Consider the following 18,896-nt stretch of genomic DNA (forward strand, 5'->3'; position numbering starts at 1 on the left):
CAGATCCGAAGTACCTGTTCAACTCTTCTGCCATTTCCTTGTTCCCCATAATAATTTCACCCGTGTCTGCCTTCAAGGGACCCACATTTGACTTTGCTACTCTTTTTCCCTTAACATATCTAAAGAAGCTTTTACTGTCCTTCTTTATATTCCTGGCTAGCTTCCCTTCGTACGTCATCTTTTCAGCCCGTATTGCCCGTTTTTGTTTCCTTCTGTTGTCCTTTGAAAGTTTCCCAATCCTCCGGCTTCCGGGTACTCTTGGCTGTGTTATACATCTTTTGAATTAGTTTTATTCTATCCGTAACTTCTCTTGTCAGCCACTGTTGCCTCCTACTCCCCTTAGAATCTTTCTTCCTTTTTGGAATGAAATGATCCTGTGTCTTCCGGATTATGCCCAGAAATTCCTGCCATTGCTGTTCCACCGTCATTCCTGCTAGTATCCCTTTCCAGTCTACCTTGGCCAGCTCCTCTCTCATGCCTTCAAAATCCCCTTTGTTCAGCTGCCTACCTGCCACTTCCGATTTAACCTTCTTCTCAAATTGCAGATTAAAACTAATCATATTATGATCACTACCTCCAAGCGGTTCCTTTACCTCTTATCAAATTTGGTTAATTGAACAACACTAAATCCAGAATTGCCTTTGGTCGGCTCCATTACAAGCTGCTCTAAGAATTCATCTCGGAGGCATTCTACAAACTCTCTTTCTTGGGGGTCCTGAACCAACCTGATTTTCCCAGTCTACCTGCATATTGAAATCCTCCATCACCATAGTGGCATTACCTTTGTTACATGCCAGTTTTAACTCCTGCTGCAACTTACACCCTACACCCGGGCTACTATTTGGGCGTCTGTTGATAACACCAATTAGTGTCTTCTTGCCTTTGCAATTCCTCAACTCAACCACAGTGACTTTACCTCGTCAGTCCATTCCTCACCAGAAGAGCTAACCCCACCCCCTCCTCTGCCTACCTCCCTGTCCTTTCTATAGGATGTATAGCACTGAATATTAAGTTCCCTGACCTGATTCTCCTGCAGCCACGTCTCGGAAATCCCCTCAACGTCATATCTACCAACCTCTAACTGAGCCTGAAGCTCATCTACTTTACTTCTTATACTTCGCGCATTCAAATACAGTACAGTTAATTCCTTACGCATCTCACCATTCACATTGATCCCTACTACACGCGGCCATACTCTCCTATCCCCTTGTGAGCTTTATTTCCTGTTATTTCTGGGGTCAATAACTATCCCTTTACTCCCTTTCCCTTTAACTCCGTCCTTGACTATCCCATTTGACACGATTGGAGGAGGGATTTGTAGGTCAGAGGCGGAAGTAGGGGGGTGAGACAGAAGATAGAGTGCGGTGATTGGAGGAGGGAGACGTCCTATGGAGCAAAGATCATAGAACGGAGCTTGAATCGGCCGGTTCGTGGGGCCTTTCATCGCCTGGCGCGGCTTAAAATCGGCTGTGGGATCTTCCACCGCCCCGTGGTCACATTGCTGCATCACGGCGATCGAGGCTTCCATTGTTGAAGACTCCGCCGGGCGATGGAAAATCCCGCGGCCGGTTTTAAGCCGTGCCAGGCGATGAAAAGCCCTGCGAACGGGCCGATTGAAGCCCCACGATTCGGGGCGGACAAAGTTGCTGTTGCTGGAGTTCAGAGATGGTCACCAACCAGGTCAGTTGCCGATGTGATTGTCCACAGGGCCCACGACCGAAGCCGTGTTTTAATTTTTATTGGAAGCAATTGTACAAGAATAAAACATTCGGCATTAAAATTATACAATTATTGTACAGCTTCAATTTTAACATTTTAACCTGAAAATGAGAGAAAAGAACAAGAGAGGGAAAAAGTGAAAAGATAAGACCCCTAGACTACCAAAGTAGTGGCCAAAGAGTGACTAAAGATATAAGAGAGAAAAAAAAGAGAAAAAACACAAAAAGGGAAAAAGAAAAAAAAGAAAAAAGTGTAGATATACCTGCCCCTCGTCCCACCCCGTCCACCTCACCCAACCCAGAATCAGATTTAAATCCAAATTTGTGTTGCACCATACTATCCATGTAAGAATTCAGTAAAGGGTGTCCATGTATTGAAAAAATGATTTGGTTTTTCTGCCAAGATAAGCCTAATATTTTCCAAATGTAATGTCTCGGACATGTTTGTAATCCACATCTTCACAGTAGGGACTAATGTGTGTTTCCAAAATTTAAGTATTCGTTTTTTCGCCGTTATCAGGCCATAGTTGAGGAAACGTCTTTGAAATAATGTTAGCTCAGAACAGGCTTCTGACGTACCTAGAGTAATCAATTCCGTGTCGGCATCCAATTTTATTTTAAGTATTTTAGAAAAAACTTCAAAAATTCCTGTTAATTTCTCCTTTCAAAGAGGAATTCACCTCCTCGATTCGAGCTCGTAGAGTATCAATTTTTCCACAAATTTCTGTTTTCCCAGCATTGAGTTGATCATCAAGTTTTGTTTCTAAGTTTCCAAGCTTTTCAGCCAACAGTTCTCTAATGTCTTTTACCATAGCCATTCTTAGAGCTTGGTCTTGTTCTTGGGCTTCCATAGTAGAAACAAGTATTTCTTCCTCAGATTCTTCCTCTTGTGGAGTCTGCCTTCGAGTTCTGTGTTTTCTCAGAGGTGGAGTAGGAAGGTCCCTTTTGTGAGCCCGTCTTTTCATTTAAAATGTCGGTATCACGTCGATTTCTGATGATGTCACTTGCACGTCGTCGAGCATCTGCCAGTAAGTGTTTTTTCTTCAGTCCGTTTTTATTTTTCAGGTGTTTTAATACGTTTTTTCGGAGCGGAGCTAAATGGTGCACCTCTTTACACTCCATAGCGTCACCGGATGTTTTGCTAGCGATCTCCGCCCTGGCACCACAGGATCTGAACTAGTAAAGATTTGATCGACAGATATGTGAAAGAAACATTCCTTTTTGTTTTAGTCTGGGAGTCATTGGGTAGTCCCACTCTCTCAGCCTGAATCATTAATGGTGACTTTCTTGAATGAAGAGGATAACAGCAACATCTTCACTGCCTTGTTGTGCTTTCTGTGCTCTATAATACTGTATCACCACCATAGCCAATGACTCACTTTAATCTCCTCTGCTGATCAGATTGGATTTCTATTGCTGAGGTTTTCTAGAGCGGTATCTGAATGCAACAGCTGTTCATACGCAAGTGTGAGAATCTTTGTAATGCACATGTTCCGCCTTGCCTGATAACCAATACTGCTACCTTATAAACCAGTAACTGCTTCCTTATAAAGTCTGGTTAACTCACATAAGTTTGGCAGGATCAGATTGATCCTGGATTAGTGGAAGGCAGTGGAGGCCAATTCACTGGATGTTTTCAAGATGGAGTTAGATTTAGGTCTTGGGCCTAAATGAAACAAGGGATATGGGGGGAAAAAGCAGGAAATGGGGTACTGATTTTAGATGATCGAAGGGCCGAATGGCATACTCCCGTACCTATTTTTCTATGTTTCATACTGACGTGGATAGAGAATTGGTTGGCAGACAGGAAACATAGAGTAGGGATTAACGGGTCCCTTTCAGAATGGCAGGCAGTGACTAGTGGGGTACCGCAAAGCTCGGTGCTGGGACCGCAGCTATTTACAATATACATCAATGATTTGGATGAAGGGATGCAAAGTAAATTTGCAGATGACACAACGCTGGGTGGCAGTGTGAACTGTGAGGAGGATGCTATAAGAATGCAGGGTGACTTGGACAGGTTGGGGGAGTGGGCAGATGCATGGCAGATGAAGTTTAATGCGGATATAATGTGAGGTTATCCACTTTGGTAGCAAAAACAGGAAGGTAGATTATTATCTAAATGCAGTCAATTTGGGAAAAGGGGAAGTACAACGGGATCTGGGGGTCCTTGTTTATCAGTCTATGGAAGTAAGCATGCAGGTACAGCAGGCAGTGAAGAAAGCGAATGGCATGTTGGCCTTTATAACAAGAGGAAATGAATATAGGAGCAATGAGGTCCTTCTGCAGTTGTACAGAGCCCTAGTGAGACCACACCTGGAGTATTGTGTGCAATTTTGGTCCCCTAATTTGAGTGAGGACATTCTTGCTATTGAGGGAGTGCAGCGAAAGTTTACAAGGTTAATTCCCGGGATGGCGGGATTGTCATATGCTGAGCGAATGGAGCAGCTGGGTTTGTACACTCTGGAGTTTAGAAGGATGAGAGGGAATCTTATTGAAACACATAAGATTGTTAAGGGTTTGGACATGCTAGAGGCAGGAAACATGTTCCCGACGTTGGGGGAGTCCAGAACCAGGGGCCACAATTTAAGAATAAGGAGTAAGCCATTTAGAACGGAGATGAGGAAACACTTTTTCTCACAGAGAGTGGTGAGTCTGTGGAAATCTCTGCCTCAGAGGGCAGTGGAGGCAGGTTCTCTGGATGCTTTCAAGAGAGAGCTAGATAGGGCTCTTAAAAATAGCAGAGTCAGGGGATATGGGGGGAAGGCAGGAACGGGGTACTGATTGGGGATGATCAGCCATGATCACATTGAATGGCAGTGCTGGCTTGAAGGGCCGAATGGCCTACTCCGCAACCTATTGTCTAATGTCTATTTGTCTATGTATCTTGGAAAGAAGCTAATGCTTTACAGAGACAAAACTATTGACAACAAAGCTTTATTTGGACCAAAGTTAAATATGAACATCATAATATGTGATGAGATGAATTAATGTAGAGTGAACATTTTTTTAAAATGCTTTAATTTCCTTTGAGAAAATAGACATGTACAAGAAACGGTTGTTGAAAGAGGTTAAATAGAAACATTTATTCATACAACCCATTTATCATTCTTCTTTTAGTTAAAATCAAAGACTTTGGATCTGGTGAAACCTACGAGGTGTTTGGACGGTTTCATTTGACTTCTCCTTGGTGGAAAGTGACTGCAAAAATCCATTGTCATCAGAAAAAATGGAAGTTACACGGGTATCCTTCTTATGCTCTCGTGCACCCGGGCCAAAATGGAACGAGCATCATCAGCCTTTTCTTAACAAAATGCCGCGTTCACTCAGATTACATAACAACACTTTTTTATTATTTCCCTCGCTTCGACAATCTTCAATTTTCAAAATTATTCAGCATTTTACAACAAACTGCAGACGAGGGGGAGGATGAAAACAAAAAAGATTTTGCAACCTCCATTATTGCCTCCATATCTAGTTCAGGTAAGTATGGTTCCCTTTAGTGTACCTTTTTGCCAGTTTTAGCAACATTTTCGATATTCTTATTGTCATTAAATTGTATGAAACTGAAGAATAATAAAACGAGTATTTATATAAAGTTGCAGCTTATAATAGAATGGCACAGTGGTAGCTTAGTCTGTGAAATTCTCTGCCGAATGGCCTACTCCTGCACCTATTGTCTATTGTCTATAATACTATTCATACACCTCAGTAGGTTTTTTTTTAAAGGTTCAATGGATGTTTGTAAAATGGAACACATTTCAAATTTACTAAACGCTCAAATTAATACCATTTAATATAGGTTTTCACATTCATAAAGTTTTTTTTAATAATAAGTTACAACAAATACCATTTCCTGATGATAAATTGGCCAACCCTGTTAAAGAGATGATCAATTACCACATGGGTATTCCTGTGTGTATAACTTTGGCTAAATAATTAGGTGCACAAGGTGAAGTCTTATTAAATGACCTGGAGGATGTTCAAAAATGCTGTGGCTACTGTGAATGAAGGAACAAACCTGATGGACTAAATAGCCTATTCCTATTACTAGTATTCCTAGTAATTACTAGGTATTCTGAAGGGCCTGTCCCACTTGGGCGATTTTTCAGCAGACTGCCGGCGACAAGTTCTGCTGAAATACCAGGAACTGGAACGGTGAGTGTGAGTGGAACACACACACACACACACACACACACACACACACACACACACACACACACACACACACACACACACACACACACACACACACACACACACCCTGTCTGAAATTCACACGGTGCAAAGCCAAGGTGATAGAGACACACACCGCGATGAACAGGAAGGTTAAGACGGCTAGCACAGTGCACGGTAAGTCCTTTAAAAGATGGGGGGATGGGGGGGGGGCGGGGGGGGGTGGGTGGGGGAGACGGGGAGAAGTAGTGGAGACAATTTTAAGAAGCCAGACAACTTTTAACACGCCAGAGATACACAGCTGTGAAGTTTGGCGGGCATTTAACATTACCGGTCGGTTCTCCTTGGTTCTGAAAACTCGTGCTTTTTTCCCCCCAATGAGCCAATGAAAATGCCCGGTCAGCAAATGCGATTAACTAAAAGAACCTATGATTAGCTTGACTACCCATAACTACATGGCGACCCCACTATAACTGCACCTACGACTACAACTGCATCTATGGCTACATCGATTTTCTCCATGGCGACCAATTTTTGGTCGCAGAAAATTTTCCAACATGTTTTAGTAATGTCACAGGACTGAACTTAATGGGTTGTTATGTTAATGTTAATTTAACTTAAATATGTGTGTAAAATAACATTTGAAATGTAAGATAATTACTGAGAATTTAGTTGAAGGTCAGAATGTGCAGAAGGCTGTGAAGTTCCAAAGTTTGATGAAGTATCTGCCACAACTTCTGCCACGGCACTTTTTGCGTATTTTGAAGATGGACGACAATAAACTCTGGAGCCTGGATCAGATGATTTGTACGGAAATGTGGAAGCTTGGATTCAGTTCTGTAAGTTCACTCTCCTCACCCACCTCAGGCATAGTTGTAAATATGGACACCTTCAAAATAACCTATTCATTCTTGATTCTGTGTCTTGTTTCTCATCAGGAGCTTAGTTATTGGTTTTCTAGGGTAAATGTTGAATTGTGTAAGAAGGAACTGCAGATGCTGGTTTCAACTGAAGTTAACTCCCTCTTAAATATAGCCAATGAACTGGCCTCAACTACCTTCTGTGGCAGAGAATTCCAGAGATTTACCACTCTCTGTGTGAAAAATATTTTTTTCAACTCGGTCCTAAAAGATTTCCCCCTTATCCTTAAACTGTGACCTCTTGTCCTGGCCTTCTCCAACATCGGGAACACTCTTCCTGCATCTAGCCTGTCCAACCCCTTAAGAATTTTGTAAGTTTCTATAAGATCCCCCCTCAATCTTCTAAACTCTAGTGACAAGACAATGGAGCAGCAAACTCTCATTAACAACATTATTTTTTCATGACGATTTAATTTTTACTTTTAATATCCAATCAGTAGCCAGGTATCTCAGTGGTGATATGATAACTGATTCTACTAATTATTTGCAAATGGAATTTGTGTAAAATGATGCCATTGCTCAAAGGGCAGTAAAATAGGTAGAACGATAAGTCTATGAGAGTGTGGCAAGAATTGTAGATAAAAATACAAGAATTAGAGACTGCCCTGAAAATTATCAAGGAAGTTTGTTTAGCCATGTACTGAAAACTGTTGCATCTTATTTTGCTTAAATGGAACACTAAATGGCACAAATGGTCTAATTGCAAAAGATTGTTTCATGGTTTAGCTAATAAAATAAATTAATTGTTCCTAGATTCTCACGAAGGAAGTTCGACTTGTTGGTTGTGAAGCAACCTTGTTGGCTTTTGAAGAAGCTAGTCTTCTGACGACAATTCCAGAGTTACAAAGACACTCTCTTGTTATATATGATAAACTGAAACAAACCTGCTGGGATAAGGGACACACCTATGTGAATGTTGATGATCTGACTGGATTACGGCCATCTGAGGTCAACATTGAAAGTGAATGGGAATCACTGAATTTTTTGAAGGAATCAGAGATTATTGTGATTGAAAAGAAGCGGGTGTATCTTCAGCGTTTCTACAACTATGAGAAAGAAATTGCTACCTGTATAAAGGAACTTGTGGATAAACCCCCAATGCAAATGCCTGTGTCTGTGAAGGAAGTTCTGAGAGATGCTTTTGTTCAAACCCAGAGCGACTACTTATGGAAGGATAATGAGGTGGATGATACAGAACACAGTAAAACCATTAATTTGGATGAAGAGCAGGTCAAAGCTGCCACCATGATGTGTAAAAATCCTGTTACAATTATAAGTGGTAAAGGTGGTTGCGGAAAGACCACAATTGTCAGTCTCGCCTTCAAGGCAGCAGTTGAAAAAATGAAACGTGCTGAGGATGAAGAACTTTTGCAAGCGTGTGAAGATCTTGAGCAGGATCAATCTGCTCCTGAAAGCTGGGTTATACCAAAAACTCCGACTACACGTACTGATGGTGTTGAACCAAATGACGACAGCAAAGCAGTTGTGTTGTTCACTGCACCGACTGGAAAGGCAGCATCTCTTTTAAAGAAAAAAACTGGATTTAATGCTTATACGTTACACCAGGTAATTGTTGTTGAGGATATTATGGCAGGTAGTTCCACATTTTTATGTGCTCAGCAAGATGTAAATAGTTTACCTTTAAGGGGAGCACATCGTCACCAAGCTGAAGGTTGAAATGCTTTATGCAAAGGTTGAAATATTGGGCTTTATATGTTTTAGAAATACCTGCGTATTTTAATGTGTATTTTAGATTTGGTCACTGGAGAGTCATTTACAGGAGCAACAATTTATGATGTGGAGCGCTCTTTAAAAGCTGTGAAAAGTTGTGTAAGGCAACTTATGATGGTTGCTTAAATGACTGTTGGGTGCCAAGGAATTTTCCTGTAAAACAGAGTAAAAGTCTTGGCTGTAATTGGTCAAGCTAGCATTAGTGATGTTAACATTTAATTTTTGTCATTTAATATTTGACAAAGGCCATTTAAGTAAGAAACGTGGCCGGCAAATTCCGGTGAGTTACAAATGGTGGAATGTTTAAACCTCTGTTTGATGGTTGAAAAAATGAAAATGGTGAAGGATGAGAAAGACGATGAAAAATAGTAAGATTAAACGAGCTTACCAGTTTCAAGTTTGATCTTTATTTTATGAGGAGTTACGTCGAGGGATTACATGAAGACCCCGCCAGCACGCATGCGCGACATTCTTCAATGCAGCAGTGTGAAATCACAGACAGTAGATGAAATAAACATAGTAAGATAAGAGGAACGAGAATACCAGTTGACCTTTATGATAGAGGGTGGGCGTATAGGGCACGTAATCCCTCGACGTAACTCCTCATAAAATGAAGATCAAATTTCAAACTGGTAAATTCTCGTTTAATCTTACTATTTTACTTCGGAGTCACGTGAGTGACTACGCGAAGATTTTAAAGATCTGTGATTTCAGGCCATGGAACGAGTCCATGCTTCACTCACTGCCGTAGTTGACCAAGGGAGGAAGTATGTTATCGCATTCAAACATGAATCAGAAATTCAAACAATAATGAATTTATTTTAACAAAATAATAATGATCCCCTTCATTTGGGATAAATCAAATTACAGAATTTAAAATTGTTTCTGCAAATATCGCAGGTTTGGTAATCGGTTTATTGTAAAAAAAAGTTGGAAGGTCTTCTCCCTAGACCATCCTGCTGTAGCCAGGATATGGTCGATTGGCACTTCCATATCTCTTGCTGCCGATGTTGCTGCAGCCCTGGTGGAATTAGATTTGAAAGTATCAGTATCCACCCCAGCAGCTCCCAAAACCTGTCTGAGCCATCTAGAGATGGTCTGCACCGATACCCTGTTATGAGGCTGATCCATAATCCCAATTCTCTGCCTCTAATGTTTTTAGTGGTCTCTAAATATTGCAAAAGGAGTGTCATAACACACAATCGGGTATCTGTAGGGTATGCCCGAAATTCCAAATTAAGGCCTGATGACCCTGTTTTGCTTTACCAACTCCAAGATACGAAAATGTATCTTGTTTGTTGAAATTACCATGTTATCCAGTCTCAGTTTGTGTAGGGACTGGACCTTTTGAGCTGAAACCAGAGCCATCAGCATGACTGTTTTAAGAGCCAGCTTCTCCAGGGACAGGCACATTGCTGGTGACCAAACCCTGAGCAACGTTAAAACAACATCGACATCCCAAATCTGGGAATACCAGCAAATAGGGCACTTCTGGCGCAGTTGATAGCACTATAGCTGAGACCTTCATCGAAATGAAGGCTAACCAGGAATTCTAGGACATTGTTGACAGTGGCTGAGTTGTACGATATATCAGTCCTTGTGCAATATATCTCCCATTTCCTGATATATGAGAGGTATTGCTTCTTCATTGATTCCCGGTAACCCGCCGTGAACATGTTCATTGGTCTATCTGCCAACCCCAGATCCAGGAGTGGTCTCTTTAAATTTTGCAAATCTACAGATTGATCCTGTCATGGCATGGGTAACTCTCGCCTGTTACAGGATGGACCAACAGATCTGGTCGTTTGGTGATGGACATACATGGTTCCGAGACCATGTCGAGAACCCCAAGGAACCATGGCTGAGTAGGCCAATCGGGTACCACCAAAATACCTGACGCAGAGTCTAATTGTATTTTGCGTAGAACCCGACTGATGAGGCAGAAGGGGGGAAAAGCATAGAAAAACAATTTTCCCCAGTCCAGCGAGCAAGCGTCCATCGCTGCTGCCCCAGGGTCTGGTTCCCAAGCGACATATGTTGGCAACTGGTGATTTAGTCTAGATGCAAAGAGATCGATATCTGGTTTTCCACATCACGTTACAATATCAGCAAATACTATGTGGTCCAACATCCATTCAGTGTTGTCATTTTATTTTCGTGACCTGGTGTCTGCCACTGTATTGAGTTTACCTGGTAGGTAAGTCGCTGATAGCCAAATATTTATTTTGATACACCATTGCCAGATTGTATTAGCCAGATTGTCACACGATATCGATTTAATTCCACCCATATGATTAATATATGCCACTACTGTGGTATTATCAATTTGTAGGCGGACATGCAGATGGTGCATTGTTGAGCAGTATGCTTTTAGCCAATAAAACGCACCCAACATCTCTAAATAGTTTATACCTAGTGTTTGCAGTAGAGATGATTAATGTGTATTCCATCTACCACCACTACTGGATATGGTATTTGTAGCACCCCAGCTGTGAGCGCTGGCATCAGTTTGTAATATAAATGATGGGTTACTGATAAGGATGGGGCTCGAGCTATGCCAAATGTTTTGCCTCCACCATTGTAACTCCAAAATTGCTTTTGCTGGTAATTGCATTGGTCGGTCAAAATGACCAGCATGTTGTTTTAGTGCTTGCACCTTGGCCCTTTGTAAATTTTGATAATGCAAAGGTCCAAACTGTGGAGCTGGAAATGCAGCTACAAGTTTCCCAATTACCCTTGCTACCTGTTAAATAGATGTTTGACTGATGACAACCAGGTTGTTGCAGGCCTCCACTAAGTCTGCTGCTTTGTTCTTTGGCAATGTTACAGACATGTGGATAGAGTCAATGGTGAACCCCAGATAATTCATAGTTGTGGATGGCGTCAACTTAGATTTATCTGGATGGATCATAAAACCCAGTTTTTCAAACACTAGTTTGGTAGCTGAAACAGCTGATTTAGCTAGTTCCAGGGTTTTCCCCACAATTAATATATCATCAAGATAGGCCATAACAATAAGTTTTTGTTTCCGGAGAAGTGCTGGTTTTAATATCTTGGTAAATAGTCTTGGGGCTGATGTTAACTCATTAGGCAATGCCATATTCTGCCAGAGCTGCCCCATCCAGTTAAACTTTAGGTATCGGCGATGATCCTTCTATATAGGTACCGAATAGTATGCATCTTTTAGATCGTTGCAAGGCATGAAGTAACCTTCGGAAACCTATTGCTTGGCAGTAACAAATGTTTCCATTTTGAAAAGAATATACTTTACAAAAGTATTCAGTTTTGTCAAATCAATGATGACACGGCATCCACCATCTTTTTTGGTTTTTGTAAATATGTTGGATACAAATTCTAGAGAGTCATGTTCTGATCTCTCTATTACTCCTATAGCATATAGCCTCCCCAGCTCTGCATGACCTTCCAGTTTTTCCTGTTGTGAAAGCACAAACTCTCAGCTAGGCGCATGTTGAACTGGGGGAATGTCTTTAGGAATGAACAATTTCATATCCCTGAATACTTTGTAGTATATAAGGGTCAGTAGTAATAGACCTCAATTCCTTCCAAAACAGGTGTAACCTACCCCCAGTTAGTACAGAACTTACACCCTTTATGATCTGGAAGGAACCAGACCCACCTACCTCCATGGTTACCGGTGTAGTATTCACTTCTTCTGTTTCTGCCTCTTCTACCGAAGAGGCGCCAGAGTGCGGGGTTGGCGCATCTTCCATGAGGGTCGCTCTGGGTCCTGGCCTAAAAAAGTCCTCCGTGGTTGTCGTGCGGCCCTCATGCTTTCACTAGCGTCCTGGTGTTGTTGCCTGCTGGTGGATGCATTGGGGTGCTGCCTTTTGGGATATGTGGTCTTGCTTGTAGATGACGCCTTCATGAGCCTGACGGCTTTAGCCTCTTCGTCGAGCTCTTTGACCTGCTTGGATAAATTACCTCTAAATAGTAGTATTTGCGGTTGTGTCGTGGCATCTTGCACAGCCCAGCAAATTTGGGGTTCAACGCAGGTCTAATCGCGCTCTTCCTCAGGCAATTCATTTCAAATTGCATGTTACAGAGCAGCGCCAGAGTGTCTTGTTGAGTCTCCGTCATCTCCATTCCATCCACGGAACGAGCAAATGCCGTTATACCCGGTTAGAAGTTTTAATATCTTCTGCATCTTCACCTCCTGGGTTCTGATGCCGGCTCCAATGTACCCCCAGATAGCACTATTCACTGCAGGGACATTTAATGAGACACAGTTCTCAGGAGCCATGTATTTCGCTGTTGTCTCATTGACTACCTGTTCCTGTAATTGATTAAAGGACAGGTAGTCGATGCTGGCTGCCAGCTTTGGTTGTAACGGCTGTCCCGTTTGCGCTGGCACCGCAAACTTCGTGACCACCCCAAGCAGCTTCTGTGGATCCTGCACCCCCAGCACACAGCCGGTTTCTTCAGCCATACCACCTTCTTCGGAGTCAGCCCAGCCCTGGCTCGTAATGCTCCCCTCTGTCGAGGGAGATGCATTATACAGCCCTGGGTAAGGTGCTGTAATGGGTGTCCTAAGACTCCCATGATGACCATACGCCATGTCACGGAGCATGTCACGTTGGAGCATTTGCTCCATCAATCGCTGCAAGCGGGAAATGCGGTCACCTCCACTGCTCCCCGGCAGCGAGTCTTCCTGGCCCGACTCATCCGAGTCAACCGGTCGGACCGACTTCTGCTTTGCTTTTCCACCAGTCCGCTGCACTGGTTTGGGCTGTGCAGCTCGTGCTGCTGGTCCCAGCTGAGCGGGTGTCATGTCGGTGACTACGGACCGCAATGATTGCGGTCCAGGTGCCGCCGGTCGCTGTTGACTGCTGGAACTTTTGCGGTCCCCCGCAGCCAGTCGAGACGCAACCCGTTTTGATTTCTTGCCCTTGTCCATAGTTTTCTGAAACAGAGAAACACAAGGGCAAAATACACAACCTCAGAATAGTAAACTTACCTGCAGGTCCCGTTTTTAATCCTTGCCGCTGCAGGAGAACTCTTCACCTCGCCTGTCACGGCGCAATGCGTTAGACGATATGTCGTGCATGCATGCTGGCGGGGTCTTCACGTAGTCACTCATGTGACTCCGAAGTAAAACAGGCCTTTTTTTGGCTAAGAAACCTAATCCATATGCATGGGGTGGGAGATTGCAACCTTCACATGGTCCGCCCTGTTTCGACTAATGCAAACAACCTGGTGTGCACAATCAAATAAGATCAAATAGAACAAGTTGGCCTATAACTTTAGGCTATGCACGCCATATGCAAGAAGAAGAACCATATGCATGTCGTGGAGAATGCCTGGAAGGAGGGAGAGGCACACCTGACTGATGATGGCTGGAGCCAGTTCATTGATGTATGTCTCTTTGTAGCAGACAGTATTGCATTCCTAGCACATTGCCAGATCTACAAGTGTTGCCAGACACATGGTTTCTACCAAGGTATGAGTAAAGTCAGACTTATCTGCCTGGCAAACATTCCTTCCAAAAACATGTAACTAATTTTTACAGGAGAAAACTCATTATTCTAATATTGTTGGCCTCATTCAAAAGGCTATATTTTGTATCATGCTTCCTAGACAAATGAATGCAGACATGGAAGAAGCATGCAAAATATTTGAAAATAGTTATGTTATCTTAAATATTGTTAGTAATATTATTATAAAACCTCTTATACATTGAATGAGGAAGCCCGGTATGTTAACTTGGATATGTACAGCAGATGTAGGAGAAATTATCAGTGTAAATGACAGGAAATTAGTTAAAAATATAAATAGCATTTGGATCCTGTTTTAATATAATTAATTCAATCCGTGGAAAATCTCATACACATGTTACCTGCCCAGAAATCTGTACAAATGAATCTTTACTCTTTGTATAGCTTCTGTACTTCACCAGCAAATTCAGCAATAAGGCTTTGCATTTAAAGCAGTAAATATGCCTTGCTTGGTATTTCTATACCTATTCACATTTTGACCCAACTTTTTTTCCTTTTCTGATTTCTCCTGTTCTCCAATCTTGGTTAAGTCAACTTCCCAAAAGGCTTGATTATGTGTTGAAACAATTTTTCTCTTTTAGCTCCCTTACTTTCCCAGTAATATTACGTGCCATGTCCACTTGCTTCCCTTCAAGATTTTTTTTTTCTAGTTCCTGAAGTCTTCCCAATTATTTATCTGCATAATTTTGTACCAACAAGAATTTAACCTTACTTCTGTGTCACATAGAAACATAGAAAATAGGTGCAGGAGGAGGCCATTTTGCACTTCGAGCCAGCACCGCCATTCATAATGATTATGGCTGATCATCCCCTATCAATAACCAGTGCCTGCCTTCTCCCCATATCCCTTGACTCCACTAGCCCCTAGAGCTCTATCTAACTCTCTTAAATCCATCCAGTGATTTGGCCTACACTGCCCTCTGTGGCGATGGAGGGGGCAGTTCTGATGGGAAAGGGGATGCTGTTCCACAGCCTAGGTGCTGCAACCACAAAGGCACGGTCACCCCGGAGCTTATGCCTAGACCGTGGGATATTCAGCAACCCCAAGTCGGCTGATCTGTGGGGCCTGGAGGTGGAGTGGAGGGTGAGAAGACTTTTTATGTAGGTGGGGGCAAGCCCATTGAGAGCTTTGTAGACATGGAGGAGTATTTTGAAGTTTATACGGAACCGCACAGGGAGCCAGTAGAGAGAGGCCAGGATCGGGGTGAGGTGGTCCCTTTTTCGGGTGCCCGTCAAGAGTCTTGCTGCGGCGTTTTGGACCAGTTGCAGGCGGGACAGTGAAGATTGGCTGATGCTAGTGTAAAGGGAGATGCAGTAATCTAGGTGGGAGGAGATGAATGTGTGGATGATCTTTTCCAGGTCATCAAACTGGAGAATTTTTTTAATTTTAGCTATCTTCCAAAGCTGAAAGAAGCTAGCTTTTACCACGGCATTGATTTGTTTGTCAAATTTCAGTGCTTTTAGTCCTTTTATAATTTTATATGTTTCTATAAGATAACCCCTCATCCTTCTAAACTCTAGTGAATACAAGCCTAGTCTTTTCAATCCTTTCCCATATGACAGTCCCGCCATCCCCGGGATCAATCTCGTGAATCTACGCTGCACTGTCTCAATCACAAGGATGTCCTTCCTCAAATTAGGAGACCAAAACTGTACACAATACTCCAAATGTGGTTTCATCAGAGCCCTATAGAACTGCAGAAGAACCTCTACTCCTATACTGAAATCCTCTTGTTATGAAGGCCACCATTCCATTAGCTTTCTTCACTGCCTGCTGTACGTGCACGCCAACTTTCAGTGACCGGTGTACAAGGACACCCAGGTCTCGCTGCACCTCCCCCTTACCTAACCTAACCCCATTGAGATAATAATCTGTCCCCTTGTTTTTGCCGCCAAAGTGGATAACCTCACATTTATCTATTATACTGCATCTGCCACGCATCTGCCCACTCACTCAACCTGACAAGTCACCCTTCAACCTCCTAACATCCTCTTCACAGTTCACACTGCCACCCAGCTTTGTGTCATATGCAAACTTGCTTATGTTGCTCCTAATTCCCACTTCCAAATCATTAATATATATGGTAAACAATTGCGGCCCCAACACCAAGCCTTGCGGCACTCCACTCGCCACTGCCTGCCATTCTGAAAAGGACCCATTCTCTCCTACTCTTTGCTTCTGGTCTGCCAATCAATTTTCTATCCATGTCAACACCCTACCCCCAATACCATGTGCTTTAATTTTAGTCACCAGTCTCCTGTGCGGGACCTTATCAAAGGCTGTCTGAAAGTCTAGATACACCACATCACTGGCACCCCTTCATCCATTTTACTTGTCGCATCCTCAAAAAATTCCAGAAGATTAATCAAGCATGATTTCCCTTTCATAAATCCATGTTGACTTGGACTAATCCTTTTACTGCTATCCAAATGCCCCATTATTACTTCCGGAGTCCCCTGTCCCACTTAGGAAACCTGAATGGAAACCTCTGGAGACTTTGTGCCCCACCCAAGGTTTCTGTGCGGTTCCCTGAGGTTCCCAGAGGTTTTTGCCAGTCTCCCTACCTGCTTCCACTACCTGCAACCTCCGGCAACCACGTGCAACCTCAGGGAACCGCACGGAAATCTTGGGTGGGGCGCAAAGTCTCCAGAGGTTTCCGTTCAGGTTTCCTAAGTGGGACAGGGAATTAGTGAAGACAGATCCGAAGTACCTATTCAACTCTTCTGCCATTTCCTTGTTGCCCATAATAATTTCACCCGTGTCTGCCTTCAAGGGAGCCACATTTGACTTTGCTACTCTTTTCCCCTTAACATATCTAAAGAAGCTTTTACTGTCCTTCTTTATATTGCTGGCAAGCTTCCCTTCATCTTTTCAGCCCGTATTGCCCGTTTTGTTTCCTTCTGTTGTCCGATGAAAGTTTCTCAATCCTCTGGCTTCCGGCTACTCTCTGCTGTGTTATACATCTTTTCTTTTAGTTTTATTCTATCCCTAACTTCTCTTGTCAGCCACGGTTGCCTCCTACTCCCCTTAGAATCTTTCTTCCTTTTTGGAATGAAATGATCCTGCGTCTTCCGGATTATGCCCAGAAATTCCTGCCATTGCTGTTCCACTGTCATTCCTGCTAGTATCCCTTTCCAGTCTACCTTGGCCAGCTCCCCTCTCATGCCTTCATAGTCCCCTTTGTTCAACTGCATCACTGCCACTTCCGATTTAACTTTCTCCTTCTCAAATTGCAGATTAAAACTAATCATATTATGATCACTACCTCCAAGCGGTTCCTTTACCTCTAGTTCGCTTATCATGTCTGGTTCATTGGACAACATTAAATCCAGAATTGCCTTTTCTCTGGTCGGCTCCATTACTAGCTGCTCTAAGAATCCATCTCGGAGGCATTCTACAAACTCTCTTCCTTGGGGTCCTGAACCAACCTGCATATTGAAATCCCCCATCACCACATTGGCATTACCTTTGTTACATGCCAGTGTTAACTCCTGCTGCAACTTACACCCTACATCCCGGCTACTATTTGGGGGTCTGTAGATAACACCAAATAGTGTCTTCTTGCCTTTACAATTCCTCAACTCAATCCACAGTGAATCTACCTTGTCAGTCCCTATGTCTTCCCTCGCAAGGGACTGAATTCCATCCCTCACCAGCAGAGCTACACCCCCCTCCCCTCCTCTGCCCACCTGCCTGTCCTTTCAATAGGATGTATAACCCTGAATATTAAGTTCCCAGGCCCGATCCTCCTGCAGCCACGTCTCAGTAATCCCCACAATGTCATATCTACAAACCTGTAACTGAGCCTCAAGCTCATCTACTTTACTTCATGATCTACTTTCAGATTCAGATTCAGATTCAGATTCAATTTAATTGTCATTGTCAGTGTACAGTACAGAGACAACGAAATGCATTTGGAGACAACGACAACTTTTTTGATTCTCTTTCAATAACTAAGTTATACCATTATCCCTGATTCCCTTTTTAAAAAGGCAGGAATGTCTTGAGATATAACATCCTGAATGGTGAAGCCTGGGAAATGATGTGAATACAGGTGGTGGAGGGTGGGCGGGGATGGATTTGGCAGGAGGGTGGTCAATCAGCAGAGATGAAATTAAAAAAGGTTTTAAGATAGAGTAGGGAAAGGGGAGGTAGGGTAGGGGGAGAAAAGGGTGCGCTTTTGGGTGGAGCACAAGGAAGAGATGGGGGAGGGTGGGGAGACTGGTGTGGGGGTGAGAGCTTGGAATGTTACCGGAAATTGGAGAATTCAATGTTCATTCTGTGTTGGAAAGAACTGCAGATGCTGGTTTAATGGAAGAGGTGGAGACCATTCCATGGCATTAATGTTTGGACAGTTTTGCAGTCCATTCTACCCTTGGGAGAGTAAAAGAACGAGCTTCTAAGAGAATCGAAGGTGGAAGGGGGGCACCAGTCCTACCAGGCATTAAATTTTGGTTTTAGCCTCATTCTACCCTTTGGGCTTCTACGCTATCCTAACTTAGTTGTGTATGTTAGTTGCCTGTGCGTGATGTGTGTGTGTTAGCTGTCTGCGCATTATGTGTGTGTGGGAGAGAAGGGAGGGAGGGAGAGAAGGGAGTAAGGAGAGAAGGGAGTGAGGGAAGTAGAGAAAGAAGGGGGGAGGGATGGAGAGAAAGAAGGGAGGGAGAGAAGGAGACAAGGGAAAAGAGATAGAGGAAGGAGGGAGGGAAGGAGAGAAGAGAGGGAGTGAAGAAGGGAAGGGAAGGATAGAAGGGGAGGAGAGAAGGGAGGGAGAGGGCCGGCGGCAGGAGCGGATGCTGACGGACGGGTGTGAGCTGAATCCGAGGTTTGTAACCGA

General features: G+C 43.2%; 1 protein-coding gene across 1 annotated transcript in view; it reads left to right on the forward strand.

Moving 5' to 3' along the window:
* LOC129706476 (DNA helicase B-like) overlaps positions 1-18,896 on the forward strand; it is a 54,105-nt gene that overhangs the window by 6,201 nt on the left and 29,008 nt on the right. The window contains 3 exon segments of the mRNA XM_055650808.1: positions 4,839-5,201; positions 6,567-6,733; positions 7,568-8,380. Of these exon segments, the coding sequence (XP_055506783.1) occupies positions 4,839-5,201; positions 6,567-6,733; positions 7,568-8,380 (1,343 nt within the window).

This window comes from Leucoraja erinacea, chromosome 19, assembly GCF_028641065.1.
Source record: "Leucoraja erinacea ecotype New England chromosome 19, Leri_hhj_1, whole genome shotgun sequence".
Taxonomy (NCBI): Eukaryota; Metazoa; Chordata; class Chondrichthyes; order Rajiformes; family Rajidae; genus Leucoraja; species Leucoraja erinaceus.